The sequence below is a fragment of the Mustela nigripes genome, chromosome 6 (genome assembly GCF_022355385.1).
Source record: "Mustela nigripes isolate SB6536 chromosome 6, MUSNIG.SB6536, whole genome shotgun sequence".
In the NCBI taxonomy this organism is placed as follows: Eukaryota; Metazoa; Chordata; class Mammalia; order Carnivora; family Mustelidae; genus Mustela; species Mustela nigripes.
In genome coordinates, this window is record NC_081562.1 from 108,670,515 (window position 1) to 108,690,065 (window position 19,551).

Here is a 19,551-nt window from a genome sequence, read left to right on the forward strand (position 1 = left end):
CACGGGCCCTCAGCCATCTCGTCCCCCTTTGCCAAGAGGGTCTGTCCTGGTGGGAGCCGTGCTGTGTCCCCTCACAGGTCACACACATGCAAGTCCTCATGCCTAAAACCTCGGACAGGTCTCCACAGAGGTCACGAGGGCGACCCTAACTGGAAGTCATGAGGGTCCCCCTAAGGAGATCGGGGCATGGACACATACAGAGGAACGACCACGTGAGGATCCGGGGAGGAGACGGCGTCTGTGCCCCATGACAGCGGCCTCTGGAGACTCCGGCCCTGCCCACGTGTAGCCAGGGGTCCCGGCCCCCAGGAGGTGGGACAAGAATCTGCTGTTGGAGCCCAGCCGGGCCACTCCGGGACAGCGGCCGGAGCAGACTCCTCCCCGAGGGCAATTTCCTACATCTCAGCCCAGAAAGGATCACCTCTGAGGGGGTGAGGGAGGCTGTGTGCTCCGGCCACGGAGGGACACACAGCAGGGCTCTCGTCCACGTCGGGACTCAGCCCACCCCCTCCGCCAGCCCCGCGTGCTTCTGCCAACGTGCTTCCCCGGACAGGAAAACGCGATCTGCTTCTCTGCAGCGACGCATCGTGAGCGAGACGCCCGCTGGCCACCTCAGCGAGGCGGCGGACCGAGAGCTCAGCGTGTCACGCTTTGATTCAGACCGACGCGTGCGTCAGTTACACCGCGGCTGCGTCATGGGTGACGGCCATTGGGGTTTGTGCTGGGAGCACTGCGGGGTCTCCGCTACGACGCTGCGGGGTCTCTGCTCGACGCGAGGAACGAATGATTCTGACCTGTCTGGCAGCAGGAAAGTAGGAACCGCGCCACTGGGGGACCACAGAGCGCCGTCCACGTTCATCTGGGCACCCCCTCCCCCTCCGTGTGGGTCGCTCCCCGCACTGCCGGCCCCCTGGGGCGTCAGAGGCCACGCCACTGCGAGACACCTGTGCCCTGCTCTGATGAAGATCGAGACGCCACGTGTGTAACAGACGCTCGGGATGCTAACAGACGAGAACAGTGGACTCTGGCTGGAGGCGCGGCTCAAAGGGCCGGAACGCCTGTCGGCTCCCGGTGCAGCCACAGGGCCCCGGGCGGCGGGAGCACGTTGAGATCCTCGGGGCGGGTGTGGGTCTTCCAAGCGAGGGAGCGCACTGGATCTTGTGTCCGTTTCCCAGTCCTTTCAAGATCAAGGAAAAAAACAGGGGCCCCTTCCAGCCTCCTCAAGGGTCACCTCCTCTGCTGAGAACTGCCAGGTGGGGCCTGCGTCATCGACGCTAGAGGACTTTGTTCCCAGCAGTTGATGGTCCCTCCAGAGGCTATAAATCAAGTTGGTGCAGGCCAGGGGGGAGGGAGGTGGCGGGGATGTGGTTCGGTCGCCCTTACGACGGGGTACTGTAGTCCCTCTCACTCCCCAGACGCCCGCTCTGGGCATTCTGGCCAGCTGGGCACTGCTTTCCATGGCACCTGGACAGCTGTTTCTGGCCAAGACCATCTCAGGGTGCGGGCTGGTCCCCTGCTGAAGCTGGAAACACCCAGTTCCTGGCCTAAGTCCCCGGCCCCGTGTGGCTGCTCAGGTCCTACGCAGACACGGACGTGACCCCCCGCCAGCGCACAGCCTCGGCGCTCAGCCGACGTTGGAGAAACGGTCCGGAGGGTAAGTGAACAGGGAGTAAAAGAACGCGTGACGAGCCAGACAAAGGGCCTCCGGTCCCAGCCGGGCTGACAAGCAGCTTTGGTGCTGCCGGCATGACGGGGATGCCCGGGGCAAGTGGGGAGAGACCTCACTTTCGAGCCGTGTTAATTACTCCTCCGTCCGCAAACAACTTCCGAGAGAAGCACGGCAGGAAGTTCGGAAACGTGGCTTCTGCCCGTAGCAAGCACGTGCTCGTGGCCGCGCACCAACATGGGTCCTAAGCGATGCACTCGAAGGAGCCCGAGCGTCCCTCCTGCAGGACGGTCCCAGCCCGAGGGCCCCATGGTCACCCTGACCTCTGTGACCACGGACGGGGAAGCCAGCAATGGGCTGTCCTACCTCAGACCGCCCCGGGCACCCCGCTGCTCTGGCTCTCAGCCTTCCACGTCGGGGTGGAAAGCAGGTGTCCCAACGAGGTCATGCAGGGCCAGACCCGACCTTGTGGGGGGAAGGAGCTGTCCTCGGAGGGGCAGAGTACCCACTTGGCGGGGGCTTGGCCGGGCCGCTCCCTGCCCGGGTCCACCCCCGCACGGCTGACCAGGACGGGGGACCCGCTCCACATCCCTCCAGACACTGGCCTAACCTGTCGCTGCTGGCGTCTCTCACGGCTCAGGCGGACCATCCGCAGACCGCGGCTGGAGGCATGTGGAGGGCTGGGCGGTCTCTGCACCCACATGTCTTGGGCCCAGGTCCTGAGCCGGGGCTGACTTCAGGAGGACGGCCAGCTTCTCCGCCTTGCACACGGCACCACAGGATCCCGAGGCTAGGACAGCATCAGCCACACCGGCCCAGGTGCGGACATCAGAACAGCAACTTTCAGCTTCGAACAAGAGTCTCTTGCCTTTTATAGCCACAAACTGAAATTCCGTCGACAGATTGCAGCTGTCCCAGAGCCTCCACAGACCACCGACCCTGCGGGGTGTGCTGGGGACGTGGGAGGCTTCACGGTTAACGCCAAGCCAACTAGCTTTCGTCTGGAGAGGGGCTCCCTCCCGTGACGAGCGGAGGCTCCTGCACCCCAGGTCTGTGGGGTCCTGCTGACCACGGACCTGCTGGGCGCCTTTGGCTTCACGCCCACGTTCCTGGGCCTCAGTCTCCCCTCCGCGGAACAAGGGGTGCTGGGTCCTCGCCGGGCCAAGGGGACCACATGACAGGACGCCCTGACCCCCGGCTGGGATGTCCATGCCCTCGGGTGCATCACCCAGGCCTGGAGGCCGCGCTCTGCCTCTTCTCCCTGTACGTAGGCCTCTGAGAAGCTCCAAGAGAGAACCTGTGACACTCACGGGCGTCAGGTGCAAATGGCTCTGGGACGCCTTTCTGAGTCCAACGCACTGTTGTTCCGCACACGGCAGACCTGAGCAGGTGCGTCTCTGGCGTGCAGCAGGTGGGACTGCCCAGCCGGCCAGTCCTCCCCTGGCATGGGGCGCTCCACGCATGAGCCGACAAGACACTTCCGGACCTAAAACCCATTACTTTGACTCTGAGCATAAAATCCAAAGTCACCGCATTTCTGGGAAGAGACAGGAGCAGATCTGGGTCCCACGACACGGAAGAAGCACGAGGCTTGGAACCGCACGGAAGGCAAGGGCGTGAGGGCGCAAGGGGCTGAAACTGCCCTGACGGGAGACGGGCTGGGAGCAGTCACGGACACGGACCAGGCTTGCAACACGTGCCGCCGCCGAACACCAGGACGCGATACACGTGGGTTGTGGGAACAAGCTGCTGCAGAGCCTGGGTTACAAGCCTGCCTCGGGGAGGACAGCCTCTCTGGCAGGCTGCTCTCGGGCACGGGGACCCGTGTGCCGTGTCGGGAGGCGGTCTGCAGTGGCGGTCTGCAGAGGGATTTCACGGTGGGAAACGCGATCCGCTTGTCGGTGAGGAGCAGGTAGCCGGGGAAGCCGTGGGGTGCACGGAGTCAGCAAGAACATGGGGAGACAGGAGCCACTGGGGGAGGCAGGCACCTGGTGCAGGCCAGGAGAGGCGGCCGTGAGCGGTCGGGGCCTCTGAGCCGGCCTCCCGGGACCCAGCATCAGAGGGAAGGATGAGCCTCAGAGGCGCAAGCTCCGCTCTCCAGGGAAGGGAACAGAAGACACAGCGAGAGCCAGGGCGATGTGAGCTGGGCAGCGTCCGCGGCTGGAGAACGCTCCCCGAGCAGATGGACGGATGGGCGGTGACGGTCGCTCCCTGACCCCCAGCATTACTGCAGATGCCAGCTCTCTGCCCAAATTACGTGATGGCAAGGGGCAGGCCTGCGGGAGGACCTAAGGGTCCCCCGTCGGGGTGGCGCCACGGGTCCTGCTCCCAAGCAGGCTCCCCCTCCAGAGAATTCCGTCACCCACGGTGGAGTGTCCATGCTGGCCGGTGTGGCGGGCTCTGCGTCCGCCTGTCCCCGCCTGTCGACCAGGAGCCTGGCGTGGCGCCCCTGGAGCAGGGGGTGGCCCGCGGCACAGCACAGGGCGGCCTGACACCTGCTTTTGTTAGTAAAGCTTCCCTGCCACACGGACATGCCTGCCCACTTGCCATGCCCTGTCCCAGCGAGCAGAGCGGGACAGCTCAGCCGACCCCGGGGGCTCACGCAGCCCGCGTCATTTAGTCCCCGGCCATCTGCGGGGAAGGCACACCGCACGTGTGGCCGCCGGGGAGCTCTCAGGGTGAGGCTGCGTGGGCGACCCCGGCCCCCGCGTGCACGATTCACCGGCGTCCCCGTCCTCGCTGAGCGGCTCAGACTTTACGACCGTAACTGCTCCGGAAGTACCGACAGAGACCGAGAGAGAATTCAGTACTCGGGGTGATTACACATAAATAAAAGGGTAACTGATCGCCATGGCGGCCATTCAAGGCCTCAGAATAAAGGCCTCGGAAGAGAAGCTTCTAGACGTGAGCTGCAGCTGCAGACTCTGGGCTCATCGGGCGACACGTGTGGGGAGCATGGCGGCCTCTGACCTGCTCCTCAGGGGCACGGAGGAGTCCTAAGCCGGACGGGCTCGCCGACAGTCCTAAGCTGGACGGGCTCGCCGACGGCGCTCCCACCACCGAATCCTGAACGCCCGGAGACAGCAGCTACCCCCACGCACATCTGCGAAGGACCACGCGCCCCACACGGGCCCGCAGCCCCCATGTGACGGCGCCTCGGACGCGTCGGCCGGCAGGGCTCACGTACAGTGACCGGAGGGCTCCTGCAGAGGTCCACGCGCCGGACGAACCAGTCGGATGCCAACCCCACGGACCACGCCTGTGCTCTGCTCTGCTCTGCCTCAGTGGAGAACAGCCTGAGTCGCTTCTGCCCACTTGTTCCGCTTCCACGTTCCCGACCCACAAGCTGCCTCCTGGGTTCGGGAGCATTCTGCCAGTTCTCCTCGGCTTCTGGTGTCGACACGGGACTGGGGATGTCTTACTCCTCTGTCTCCCCATTGTCACAAGCCCATTAGCGCACAAGGTTCTGAATAAATACGTCCTAGGAATGATCTGGAACCTTCTGGCTATCCCTGGAACGAGGGCCCGCAGCGAAGGGTTCGCACCCCTGCCTGACGTGCGGGAGCCCACGGTGCACCGGGCTGCGTGTCTGAACAGGAAGATCGTGGAGGCCCCACGTCACACACCACGAGAGGACTGACAGCAAGCGGGGCCGGAGAAGGAGAACTTCCTGGAAAGGGGTTTGTACTGAGCGCGGAGCTGGCCTGACCAGGTGGTGCATGTGAGGGGCCCATGCATGTCGTCACTGTGAAAACCCACAGCAGCCTGGGGTTTGCAGAGCCTCTGGCCTCCGGGACCTGTGACCGTGGGATCCCTCCCCGGGTCAGGCAGAAGCATCGCTCACCGCTCTGGGCAAGTGCCTCATGCACAGGAATGAGAGACACGGGGGCGGCTCCGCTCTAAATTCCTCCACATGCACACACACGTGCGGACACGTGTACACACAGGCGCGCACACACCTTCGTGTCCTACACGTTGTATGGTTTCGACCATACAGGGTCCTCTGCTTTCTTCTTCTTCTGCTTTGCCACAGAATTCTCATTCCTTATTCAGGATTTTATTGTATCTTGCCACGGCTTTCTTTCCAGACTTGTCCTACATGTGGAGAACGTCCAGATACTCTAGGAACTTATCTTTGTGCCCAATTGGGAACAACAGTGGCGTCACACGCCGTAGATTCTGTTCAGGCTGCCTTGAGACGCGAGGTCCGTGAGTCACGCCACCTCTTATAGTCGGGATAAATTTAATCCTCCATGCTATAATTTCCTCCAGCGTTTCACACGAAACGTCACAGAGGGAGACCCAAAGGCAGTGATTAATCTGAAATTATATGTTTCTCCTGGTAAGATTCTGACACTTCCTTACAAGTGAGCAGAGTCAGCACGCACAGGCTCCCGAGGCTGGCGTGGGCGGCAGAGGTGGGGGGCCTCAGCCCAACCACCCCCACGGGTGCCACTGCGGGCTCGGACACACACGTGACACCAAGCCCAGCCTACGTCCCGGCCACGCAGCTCTCTCTCGTTTTCACGGACGCTGGTTTCACACAGAGGCTCTCGGCGCTGCTGTCACCCACGGGCGTTGGGCTCGGCTCTGCAGACACCACCTGGCACGGGACTGGCGCTGTCCAAACACTAAGAATCTTCCCCTTTCCTCCTTTTTTCTCACCGCAGCTCTGAGAGGTACAAAGCAAAGACATCATTGTTCCTTTTTTTCCCACTAAAAGACCAGAGCAGGAGGAAGTAGCGTCTGAGGGAGCCGGCAGCGGCCCGCGTGGGGACGGAGGCCGCACCAGCTTCCGCAGAACAGAGAGTGCTGCTCTGATTCTCTCACCAGCCAAGTTAAAAGCTGATGCATTTAACTTCAACTTCTTTTGAGTGAGTGCGCTTGGGGCGAAGTCCTAAAAAGTGGTGTGAGTTTCTGTGCGCTCTCTCAAGCGGCTAAATCTGGAAACAAAGCCCCGTGAGTCTGAGGTCTCCATCCGGCACTCACCTCACGCACTTGCCCTGCTGTCAGTTTGCGATTTCTGCAGACACGAGGTCTGACGTGGCGAGGGCCAGGCCGTCAGCCACGGCACGGTGAGGGGAGTGGCCTGCGGGCGAGGGCACCGGGTCCACGGGCAGTTTGAATGGGAGCACCCCGGACCCCAGCACCACACCCGAAGCAAGTCCGTTGGCGTGTGAGGGATCTCGACTGGGAAGCTCAAAGGTCTTAACCCATCGCTGAAACGGCGAGCCGGGATCAGGATGCCACACCTGCCCCACTTCCTGGCAAAAGGAGCGTCAGGCCCCGCGGGGACTGAAACGCACGCCCTCATTCCGACAGCCCACGATTCCGACAGCCGTGCGGCTCACCAGCGCACTCTCTTCCAGGCCGGGAAGACTTCCTTCATCTCCTTTGCACACGACTTTCAAACATCTCGGGCAGTGCCTCCGAACCGTGCGCTGGTCCTGCCAGACAGGACCGTCCTCCGCACAGAACCCGCACAGGACGGCCGCTGGACCCGCCCCGAGCCTCAAACACCCTGGGCAGAGAGCTGTCTGCAGCAGAAGTGACAAGAGCCCCCATGTCCCCAGACGGCACCCAGAGGAACAGCAGACTCACTTGAGAACGGCTACGACTCCAGGCAGACGCGTGTGTTAGTGTGAGGGGGGACACGCAGACACACGGCTCCGCTGCCCTAACGAACGAGCACATGTTCCCTTAGCAGCAGAAAGCCCCAGAAACACGGGGGATGGCGAGAAACAGCAAAAGCGAGGGTTTCACAAAGTGGCCAAGTGGCCCAGGAGTCGGAGCTGGGCTCCCCGCCGCCCCTCGAACGGATCCCGGGGCCGAGAGGCTCCTACGGACTCGCACCGCCGGGCGCGGCCGCGGCTCGGCAAGGACAGGGAAGCACTCACCTATGTGCGTCTGGGCCATGACGTCAGCCAGCCGGTGGGCGGCGCCACTGCCCCCGCTCTGGGTGGAGGAGGACGAGGTGGTGGAGGTGGTGGAGCCGTGGATGGCCTGGCTGATCCAGTGCTCCATGTTGATGCTGCCCTGGCTGGAGGTGGGCGTCCCCTGTGAGTCCCCCTGCACCGAGCCCTCGTCTTCCGAGCCGGACGACGTATCTGTGGGAGAGACGAACTCTGCGCATCACGGCGAAGACACACCCCCCAGAGCCCACGTCGCCCACGGACCCGCCGCGCGCCAACCGTCCAACACCTTCCCCGTGAACCCTCTCGAGAAGCCCCAGCGCGTCTCAGATCGCGCGATTCTGCAGAATCACGAACTCTCTGTCCAGAGCGCTCCGAATGAAGAGGCCACAGATTTCGCTGGTCTGTGCTGGTGTCACCATCGCAAACAAAGACGTACCCCCCGATCTGCTTCACGCAACAGTCTGGGAAGAAACCAAACGCTCCCGGGCAGGCCTGCAGCCAGCGAGGAGGCCGGGGCAGCGTTCTCTGAGAGCGGAGAACGTCCGTGTGTTCCACAGCGTGTCTGTGGCCCCTTGTCGTGACCTGAGGCATGTCTCTGAGCTATAACCTATTTTCAAATTCAGCGTGAATGTGGACGGCCACGTGCTTCCTCGCAGAGGAAGATGTCAGTGGAGACGACGTGTGCCCGTCAGAAGTACCCCCCCAACCCACGTGCGCAAGACCCTGATTCCTGCTCCGCTGAGGATAATACATCATCACGTTACATATTACGAGCAAGCGAGATGTATTTAACGTTCATTTCTAATAAAATGTTTTCACTTTTTACTGATTCTTCTCCTCTGTGAAAAGTGTGCATCTTGGACGGAGATAAAACATGTCACTTTGTCCATTAAAATTAATGGACCTATTTTCATTTAACAGGACGTCCCCCAGCAGAGAAGTTTTCAAGAATTAAATGTTGCTGTACTTCTTATCTGCACACCCGCGCAAGACTGAACTCCGGGTCCTGCGGTGGGGACTGAAGTGCGAAGCCAGGAGGGATGAAAGACCACGGGAGAAACGACAATTTGTCTCACATCACGACACAGGATTCTCTCTTCCCCGACACGACAGTATTTGGCAAGGACATGCACACGCACACTTTGCTCACGTTGGGACACGACCTGTGCTATCTGGGCCACTTCTGAAGGTCCGTTAGGAATTTGCTAGAAAAACAGCAGTCACAGTGGGGGCCGGACAAGCCCTCTCCTCCGTCCTGCCTTGTAAAATAGCAGGATTGTCATTGACGGAAAAATAAAATCGACACTTTTGTTTGTATTCAGACCCACGACTTCTTTTAGTTTTTTTGACTGTGCTAAAATACAACCTAAGATTTACCATCTTAACCATCTGCAAGAAGGTGGGTCGTATCGAACAGTCTCCTGATCTGTGTCGGACCCCACCACCTACTGCAAAAGTCCTCTTCCTCCTGCCACTCCGAAACTCTGTCCCCACCAAACAATAACCCCCCACTCTCCCCTCCCGGCAGGCCCTGGTCACCACCATCTTACTTTCTCTCTCTAGGACGTGGGCCATTCCTCCTGCCCCGTACGCGCGGAACCGTGCTGTGTGTGTGTGTGTGTGTGTGTGTGTGTGTGGCCCTTGCTCTCAGCACGATGCCTGACGTCCTCGGGACTCACCCGCCGCGGTACAGTGCAGAATCCCCTTCCTTCCTAAGGGTGAGCGACATTCTGTCCCCTTTCGTTCGGCCTCCCCCGGGGTGGGCGCGGTGGCTCCCATTCCCTCCATCACAGCGCTCCTCCGAGTACGGGCGTACACTGACCTGTTCGAGGACCTGCCGTCAACACTCTTGGCTACAGACCCAGAAGTGGAGCTGCTGGGTCATGTGGTAATTGTATTTTTAATTCTGTGAGAAACTGCCATCCTGTTTACCAGACGTAGCTCCTTTCTACGTTCCCACCAACGGGGCACAAAGGTTCAAATCTCTCCATGTCCCCACCAACACGTGCAATTTTCTGGGGTTTTCTGACAGTAGGCGTGGCTGTGAGGCAGACTCTCACTGTGGCTTTGACTACGGCGTCTCCCTGACGATCAGTGACGCGGGGCACTGTTTCTGGTGTCACTGGCCGTCTGTCTCTTGTTGGGAAAGATGTTCAAGTCCTCGGACTTGGGGTTTTGAAAAACGCATTTACGCACGTAGACGTCCACATTTCACTGCTCCCACCAACTGCCCTCACGCCTCTCTCCTGCCAGTCTTTCGTTCTCACCCCACACGTTTTTACCAAAAAACCACAGAAAAATATCCTTGCGACACAGACACAGAAATCCTCAAGAAGCGTTTGCAAACTGAATCGAGCAGCAAGTAAAATGGACAGGGCACACCAGGACCAAGCACTGACGCTCAAGAGGGAGTTAATGTTATAAACCATATTAATAAAGGGGGAAAACCTCAAGTGAACCCTGAAAGCCACAGACAAAGTGCTTCACAAAATCTCACACTAACTCGTAATAAAACCTCTCAAGAATGCAGGCATAGAAAGGAACTTCCTCGGGGCGCCTGGGTGGCTCAGTGGGTTAAGCCTCTGCCTTCGGCTCAGGTCATGATCCCAGGGTCCTGGGATCGAGCCCCCCATTGGGCTTTCTCTGCTCAGCGGGGAGCCTGCTTCCCTCTCTCTCTGCCTGTGTCTCTGCCTGCTTGTGATCTCTGTTGAATAAATAAATAAAATCTTAAAAAAAAAAAAAGAAGGAACTTCCTCAATCTAATAGGGCATCCGTGAAAACCCATAGCTAATGCTGTATTTAACATTCAGACCGAAGGTCCTTCCCCTGGGATCAAGACTTAGGTAAGGGTAACTCCTACCACTTTTATTCAACATTATCTGCAAAGCTCCCGCCAGTGAAATACAGCAAAAAGACAAACTTAAAGGCATCCCAATTGGAATGGAAACATTAGATCTGTCTTTAGTCACAGATAAAAGGATCCTCTATGTAGGAAATCCCGAGGAACACACTAAAGAATTCTTGAATTAAATGTTTAGCAAGTTCAGAGGGTATAAGATAAATATCTTTATACAGATAACAGGACAATTAAGGGCAGGCAAACATACTTTGCAAATTGTGCATCTGGCAAAGGACTTGTAGTCACATTATATAAAGGACGCCTACTTAGTGAGGAGACAGACATACTCATTTTAAAAATGGGAAAACGTGTGGGCACTTAACCAATGAATAAATAAAGTAGCAGACAGGCCCATTCAAAAATGCAAATCAAACCCACGATGAGGTGACATCTCATCTGCACTGGAACAGCTACACTAAAATCACAGACAGAACTACGTGTTGGTAGGACGTAGAGAAGCCGGATTCCTCCTCCTGCGAGTTGGAAAGGAAAGCGGTGGCGGCCGCGTGGACACAATTCGGCAGTTTCCTGAAAGTGAAGCATCAGCGAGCCCCACAAGATTCATTAATTCAACTCCTAGGAATCTGCTGCAGAGGAAGGACATATGTGTACACAGACACAGGTACACACACGCGGACGGCAGTCTTACTCATCATGGCCCCGAACTGGAAACAACCTCCAGATCTGCCAACCAGGAGTGGATAACCCAAAGGTGGCGCACCTGACAGGACACGGCTCGGCGACAAGAAGGGGTGAACTGACGGGACAACGGGGAGGAGCTCGGGCATATCACGCTGAAGAAGCAGGATGCACAAGAACGTGTTTCATAATGTTATTGATAAAAGGTCCAGACTATCTATGGAGGCATATAAGTAGACCAGGGACTCCTTACGGCTCAACGCGAGAATGGGAGTCAATCGGAAATGGGCACAAGGAAACTGTTGGGGAGACGGAGACATCCTAAAACTAGACTGTGGCGACGGCTGCTAATCCACACAATTATTAAAAACCCTTGAGTTGCCCACGTCTAACAGGCTAGTTCTGTGGAAGGGAAGGTACCCCTCTAGAACGGGATCACCGGTGAATGTGCCCTACAGCCGTCGAGCAGAAGACGCTGAATACCAGCTACATCAGCTCGGGTGATGCTGTGCTGACAACTCATTATTTAAGGAAGGCATTTTTCAAATCCCCAGTTATTATTCTTGATTTTTCTATTTTCCCTCATTATGCCAGTTTCTCCCTTATAAATTATAATGGCTCTTCTGGGTATATATTCATTATTGTGTCTTTCTGATGAATTGTTCACCTCCTATTGTACAAGGTCCCTCTTTATATCTCGTGCTACCTTTGTCCTGCTGACTATTTGTCTCACATTAAGAAATACTTGTTTGCTTTATACTTCATGTTTGCACTGCATATTTTTTCAAGCTTATATTCTTAATTATACTACTTTTCTTTACTTAAGCATGTCCTGGTTGGCTCAGTTGGTAGAGCATGCAACTCTTCACCTTGGGGTTGTGGTTTGAGCCCCACACTGGAGGAAGAGTTTACTTAAAAAAATATATGTGTCTCCTACAGATGACATACGGATGTATCTTCTTTTCTTTTTTTTTAATCCAGTCTGACGAATTCAGTCTTTTAATTCAGTGTTTGGTCCATTTATAATTACTGTAATGACTGATGTAAGTGGACTTAAATCTAACATTTTGCTATTTGTGTTCCATTCATTTCTCCTATTTTTTCTCCATCTGATGATTTTCCTGTCTTCTTTTTTTATTATGTTCCATTAGCCAAGATACAATACATCATTAGTTTTTGATGCACTGTTCAGTGATTCATTCGTTCCTTCTTCAATTAACTGTATTTTTTATGTTTCATTTTATGTCTTCGATTAGGTTCTTACTTATACTTCTTATTTTTTAGTGACTGATGTACGGCTCACAGGATGCATCATTAGCAGACCCATATGGGGTCAATATTCTAAGTATTTGCTCTTCAGATCTGACCCTGTAAACTTTCTCGGTGAACCTCTACTCATAACACATCTGATGTTACTCATTTTCTACTGTTCACTTTATGCTTCCTGCTTCACACGAGTAACAACCATGCAACAGGATTCCATGTACCCATCTGTCTTATGCTCAGGTGTTTTAAAGCAAATTACAACAGGAAAACATAGTATCCCACATTTACCCGACTACTTACGGTTTCCAGTGCTCTTTTTTCATTTTTATAGATCACATGTTTGTCTAGTATCATTTCCCGTCAGCCGAAATGACAGCCATTAACCTGCTTGCCGTGCATCTCTGCTGACCCCGTATTTTCTCAGTTTTCATGTATCTCATTACGTCTTCATTTCACCGTTTTGATTAAGGGTATTTTCTCTGGATGGGAGTTGACAGTTTTGTTTTGTTTTTTCCCTTTAGGACTTTAAATATGTGCTTCTGTTGCCTTCTGGTTTCTACGGTGTCTTTACAGCAGTCATTCATCGTTCATACGATGTTCTCTTGTACATAATGTTTTCCTCTGATGACTTTCAAGATTTCCTCTTAATCTTTCGATTTCAGCACTCTGCACTCTATTATGAACTTAGGTATGACTCTTTTTATACTTATCCTGCTTTGGATTCACTGACCCTCTGGGTCTAAAAGGTGGCATTTTATACCAGCCGGAGAAGTTCTTAACTCTTAAATCTTCCAATAGCTTTTCTGTCCTGTCCTCACTGTCTTTTCGTTCTTGGATTCCAGTTAAAAGTAGGTTAATCTTGTACCACTGGTACTGAGGTTCTTCTGTCAACCTGTTTAATTGTCTCCCTGTTCTTCGGTTTGTTAATTCCTCTTCATCTCTCTCCAATTGTACAGACTCCTTCATTTTCCTTCTCCAATCTGATGTTATACCAATCCAGTGAAATATCCTTTCTCTGCTCAGCTCACATATTAACACAATATTTTCCTTTAGTTCTTAACCTATTTTTATTTGATTGAATATTTATAATCACAGATTTAAAGACCCCATCTTCTGTTATTTCAAACACCTACAAAATATGAGTCTTATAGTTTTAAACCTTACAGTAACCACACTGGAAAGTCCATGAATAGATACAATTAATTTTAAGAATGTATTATTTAACTCAAAATATTCAAAATAGTATTATTTCAATAAATAATTAATGCAAAAATTAATTAAATACCTTCCAGTGATTTTTTTTTTTTAAGTATTAACTCTTCAAAATCTGGTGTAAATTTCACATTTCCAGCAAATACAATTGAGGCCAGCTACACCTCTTAGTGGTAACCAAGAGCACGATGGTGGCCATCTTATGTTCGTTTCATTCTGACTGCTTTTTCTGTGGCCACAGATTACATTTCCTGTATCTCTTCACATCTGGTGACTGTTTACAGACTAGCAGACATCGTGGCTGCCACGTTGAGACTCTGGATTCTATAACCTTCCTCTAAAGCCTCGTGATTATTATTTCAGCAAGCAGGTCAATTACCATTGATCATCTTGACACTGAGCAGACTTGGAGTTGTTCTTTGCCAGTGTGGATCTGCGGGAAGCTCTAGTCCCTTCCCCTGCTTGAACCCAGATACCTGCCTCTTCAAGGCCGCAGAATGGCCAGTCTCACTCAGATCTCGATTCCTGGGCCATGGTCTGAACATTTTCTCCAGGCAAAACAGCGGGAACAGCGGGCTCCGCTCCCAAACTGTCCTGCTCTCAGGATGCCCTTTCACTGCGGGAAGCCCATGCACGCAACCACTGCCTTGCTCATCCGGGGCAGCGCTACCATTCATCGCTTACGGCGGCTGGGGCAGTCTAGTATCGGTCATTTCTCTAGGGGGAGAAGCAGAAGCGCCAGCAAATTCTTGTTATATTTTTGTGTAAAAAACAAAAGAAAGCTTCTGCTATAAAAGAATAGCAGTGTAACGATCCTAATTAGATCTTTTCTAGAGACCGTGGTACTGGTGAGTGACCAGTCCTTCCACACAGAAAACGTAATCTTCAGGAACACGCTCTGAAGAGCCACGGACACAATATGGGCTCTCACCAGCGTTTACCCGCGACCAAGGAAGACATGAGAGCGACGGAGCTGAGCCCTAAGTTTTGCTCCTTTGCGCTGATGGTGCTGGCGTTTGATTGTACAAAACTATCCCACACAATGCTGTCTCTCCGACTGTCACGTGACGATTCACGGAAGGTATTATGTGGTATACAAGAAAGGGCTAGTCAAAAAATTAAATGCAAAAATTTCATCAACAATAACATTTCCAATAATGTCCTTTTATATTTTGCAAAGATATCTGTATCATGTTTGATTTTCTAAAGTTCTGTCTTTCATTGTGTATGACATGAAAACATTTCTGGGGACGGATTCAAAATGTGAAAAAGCCCATATGAACCATCCCACTGCTCCTGGCATTTTAAACTCATCATTTTTCATATAAAAGTAGCTCAGAATAATGTCCATCTCCGTGAATGCTGTCTAGTTCTAAACACTTGGTTTAAGTGGGTTTCATACCCTTGGAAATCCATTCTGTTTGTTAAACAAAAATAAACAAAATCAAACTCTTCACCACATTAATAGAGTAGAGAGTCCACACATAAACCCGTTCATACGGTCTGTGAATTGTGACAAACAAGGCAAGATGATGCAGTGGAGAAAAGTGGTGCTGGGATCACGGGACAGTCCCATGCAGAAGAATGAACCCGACCACTTTCTTACAACACACACGAAAACACACTCAAAACGGATCATAGATCTAAGTGTGAGACTGAAAACCGTAACACTCCTTAAACAACAGCCAGCAGACTCCTGGACACGGGCCTTCGCAATGTTTTTTGCGTCTCTCTCCTCACGTGGGAGAAACAAGAGCACAAGTGAGTAATGACGACTCAGACTGAAAAGCTCTGCACAGTGGGAGAGACCATCAACAAAGCAAAAAGGGAACCTACGGAACAGAAGAAGGTATTTGCAAATCACATATCTGATAAGGGATTAACTCCAAAATATACAAAGAATTCCTACAACTCAAGACCAAAAAAGGAAAAGAAAAAAAATCCAAATGATCTGAGTAAAAAGCGGGCAGAGGACCTCAACAGGCCTTTTCCAGAGAAGACATCCAGACAGCCAACAGACATGAGGGGAGATGCACAACGTCACTCATCCTCAGGCAAATACAATCAAAATCATGCCTCACTTCCACGTCTGTCAGAATGACTGGTACCAAAAAGACAACAACAAGGGTCGGGAAGGAGGAGGGAAAGGGGAACCTTCTTGCACTGTTGGGGGGAGTGCAAATGGTGCGCCCCTTCTGGAAAACAGCAGGAAGGTTCCTCACAAAGTTAAACGCAGAACTACCCTTTGACCCAGCAATCTGCTTCTGGGTGTTTATCAGAAGAAAATGGAAACACTGACTCAGAGAGATGTAAGCTCCCCCGTGTCTTCCATGGCGTTATTTACCATAAGCAAGACACGGAAACCGCCCAAGTGTCCACGGGCGGACGACTGGCTGGAGACAAGGGGTGCAGATTCACAACGGCATGTTACTCAGCCACGTGCTGTGACCTGGAGGGACCCTGAGGGCATTACGCAGAGTGAAATAAGTCACAGAAGGACAAATAGGGTATGTTTCCACTCACGCATGGAATCTAGAAAAAGCACAACAAACGAACAAATGAAAACCAGAAATCAAATACGCAGACCAAGCTGGTGGGACTGGAGGGGAAGTGTGCAGGAGGCACAGAACAGGTGACTGGGACTGAGGGGCACAAACTTCCGGGTATAAAACTGGTTGAGTCTGGTGACACAGAGCGCAGTGTGGGGATCACAGTGGACAGTCCGCCGACGTCAAACGCCGACACGGTGACCACACGGATCACAGGGAGCGGAAACGCTGAGTCAGTGTGTTGTGTGCATCTTGGAGTTGAGGGGCTTCTGCTAGTCTCACTGCCTGCGGACACTCAGGACTAAACGTCCAAACACTCCAAGAAGTGTCGTAAGCGCTCTTCTGTGCTTACTGTGCAAGGTGACTTAGGTCTGCAGAAAGGCAGAGTGGCAACAGCACCACGAATAACACTGGGACCCAACTCACAGACAGAACACCAAGTAAATTAGGCTCAACCCTTCACGTTTTCTAAAGGTACCGGATACTACAACTTCGCGCTTCGGTTTCGAGGGTCATCAAAGGAAGACCGCCATGATTTGGGTAAAGCGAAGCAGAGAACCTGGGTAATTATCAACCGCTTAGACTGGGGTCATCAGCAGGCCTGTGGACCCAACTGGCCCTCTGCCGGTCCTTGTGAATAAAGTTTTATCGGCACACAGCCACAGCCACTCACGGACACATTGCCTGTGGCTGCGGTCACACGACCACAGCAGACGTGAGCAGCTGTGACAGACGTGGCACCGTCCAGAAACCAAAGCACCACCTGACACTGCAGGAAAACGGTGAGGACCCCAGGCTGAGGTAAATGCACACATTGTCCACTCCCTCTAGTTTCACACTATAACGTCATGGCATATGTGTACGCGAAGGAACTGGGAAGACGCACAGACCGATCGAGGCAGAAGAGCAGCCCCAGCTCAGTCACAGCTGCGGAGGCCCGAGCTCCCCTCCGGCTGCGCGAGGCATTAAGGAGAGTCTCCCCCAACGTCACGGGCTGTCTCGTCGACGAATCCCCATGAGGAGATTCAAATGCACATGGCACAGACACGGCCACCACGGTCGTCTTCCCTCCAAGCTGGGCCGAGGGTGCACACGCCGGCCCGCCGGCTCGCGGCGTCGGAGTCAGAGCGCCCGCCGTCCCCACAGCCACAGAGCCGGGGGCCGGCCGAGCGAGCGGGGCGACTGCGAGGCCCACGCGTCACGCCGGGAAGCGGACGCCGGGCCGGCCGCTCACCTGGGGGTGTGTAGGCGTCCATCGAGGTCTGCACCACCAAGGACCTGCGCTTGGAAGGCATGGGCACCGCCATCTTCCTCTCCTTGTGCTTGGCCAGCGCCGCCTGCACGGCCTCCGTGTGCACGTCTGAAAGACAAGACCCCCCGGTCAGCCCGTTGTTCAGGGACATCCGGAAGGCCCCCGTCCTTTGACCCCCGACGGTCTGGTCCCTGGAACAGCCGATGCTCCTGCGGAAACTGTCACAGACACACGGGGGGAAGGAAGGAAAAGCCCCGAAAGCCGCAGAAACGACAACCAAAGTCATTCAGACTCCATTGTTCCGCTTCGTACGCCGGCGCCCGTACAGAGAACCACGTACTGGCCGCCGAGTGCCGTCTGACCTCTCCTCCCTCAGCTGGCCGGTGGGAGCCTCCTCAGGGGCCGCCCCTGTCAAACCTCGCGATCCCGTCCACGTCCGGCCGCGGCCCGTGTGGCGCCTCACAGGCTGCAGCCGCGATTCCCACGGACGACAGCGGGCTCTCGGGCCGGTCGCTGTGTTTGGCCTTTTGAGTGGATGAACCCACTGGACTCCCCACAGTCCTACTGCACGCCGCCCTGCCAGCGCCCCGGGGCGGACAGGCGCGGTGTCGCTCAGCTGACTTCCTCACGGCTAAGGGACACCGAAAAGGCAGTCACCGGGGGCAGGAGGCCCACTGCGCGCGGAGGCCAGGGAGAGCCGTGTCGGTGTGAGGTGTGACCAGGGCGAATCACAGGCTGCCACCGTGCTCCCCGGGCACAGACGAGGTGCGGCTCCCGTGGGGAAGGGGAGTCAGCGGCAGAGAGACGCCGGCCTGGGGACGGACGCGCCAGGACGAGGGCTTCTGAGGGGGCCAGGCAGCCCGGCTCCCGCGTCCCGTCTGACAGGGAGGCCGAAGTCAGGCGCCTGGGCTCCACGAACTCGGCCCCACGAGGCCACCGAGGAGGCGTCCCTGGTACTTCCCGGACGAGGCGGCGCAGGCGTGAGGCCGTCCCAGGCACTCGCATGGCGAGCGGCACTGCAGGGTGTGAGGCCGGGGTGTGAGGCCGGCCGTGAACCCGTCTGGGGCCCACACCCTCCGCCGCCAAACACCACGCCCCGGCGGCTCCTGGGAAATCTCCCGCGGGCGTCTCAGACCCGAGCCGCCCCGTCGCGCCCCGGCCCCCGCAGCCCGCACCTCCTCTTGGAGGAAGCGTGAAAAGACCCCGCGGAAAGAAGAGCCATGAAGCGGGTCAGCACTCATTTACAGGTCAGAAGAGTGTAAAATGTCCGTGCGGCGAGCTGCTCGGGTCTTCAGAGCAACCAGACTCTAGCACGTGGAGATGGGCCCGCAGGAACACCGCCCCCGCCGACGCGTGCACCCGACCATCAACCCACGTTCCCTGCGTCCTGCCAGCGCACCCCACCCCGAGTAAACGCCGCCGCCGGGGGTTCCGACCCGCGGTCCTCGGCTCTCGGCCCTCACACAAACAGAATCGCAGACGTCAGAGGACCTACGGATTCGACGCGATCGCGGTCGTGCTGGAGCCATTCGCCGCCCCGGCTGTGTGTCTCAGCACATGGTAGGGTTTGCCCGGCGCGACCTGATGCAACCTACGAATGTATCGTCACTCGTTCATACGTGTCCGCTTGGCGGATGTTTGTGTCACGTCCCGTTCTGGGCCATCACGAAACACCTGCAGCGAAGACGCGTACACATGTTTATGGGGCACTGTCATTCCTCTTCGCTAAATGCCTAGAGACATGTCATTGCTAGGCTTTCGGCAAGTGCAGGTTTTAATTTTAAAGAAATCACCAAACCACTCGCCAGCGGTTACGGTAGTTCCCATCTCCGTCCACTGTGCAGGAGACTCCTTACCAACACCTGGTCCTCTCGGGCTTTCCACAGCATACGCCATCACGGCTGGGAAGGGGGCTCTGGCTGGGCATGTCGGTCTGCATTCACCTGACGGCCGAGGCCGAGCTCCTGCCACGGGCCTGCTGGACTCGAGTGAGCCTTCTGTTGTCAAGTGACTGTTCAAGTTTAGTCCAGACTTTGAACTGCCTTTTCATCGCGATTCACAGTAGTTCTTTACATATCACAGGTACAAGGGGACACAGAAGCTAAGCCTCGGGCACCGGGGTGCGCAGCCAGTTAAGCTCAGGTCTTGATTGG

At 55.1% G+C, this 19,551-nt stretch overlaps 1 protein-coding gene across 3 annotated transcripts in view; it reads right to left on the reverse strand.

The window, feature by feature from the left end:
• Positions 1–19,551, reverse strand: part of DIP2C (disco interacting protein 2 homolog C) — a 345,413-nt gene that overhangs the window by 129,608 nt on the left and 196,254 nt on the right. For all 3 annotated transcript variants that reach the window (XM_059403972.1, XM_059403973.1, XM_059403974.1), the window contains 2 exons: positions 17,381–17,506; positions 7,564–7,773 (listed from right to left, as the gene is read on the reverse strand). In XM_059403972.1, coding sequence (XP_059259955.1) covers positions 7,564–7,773; positions 17,381–17,506 — 336 coding nt within the window. The remainder of the gene's footprint in view (positions 1–7,563; positions 7,774–17,380; positions 17,507–19,551) is intronic.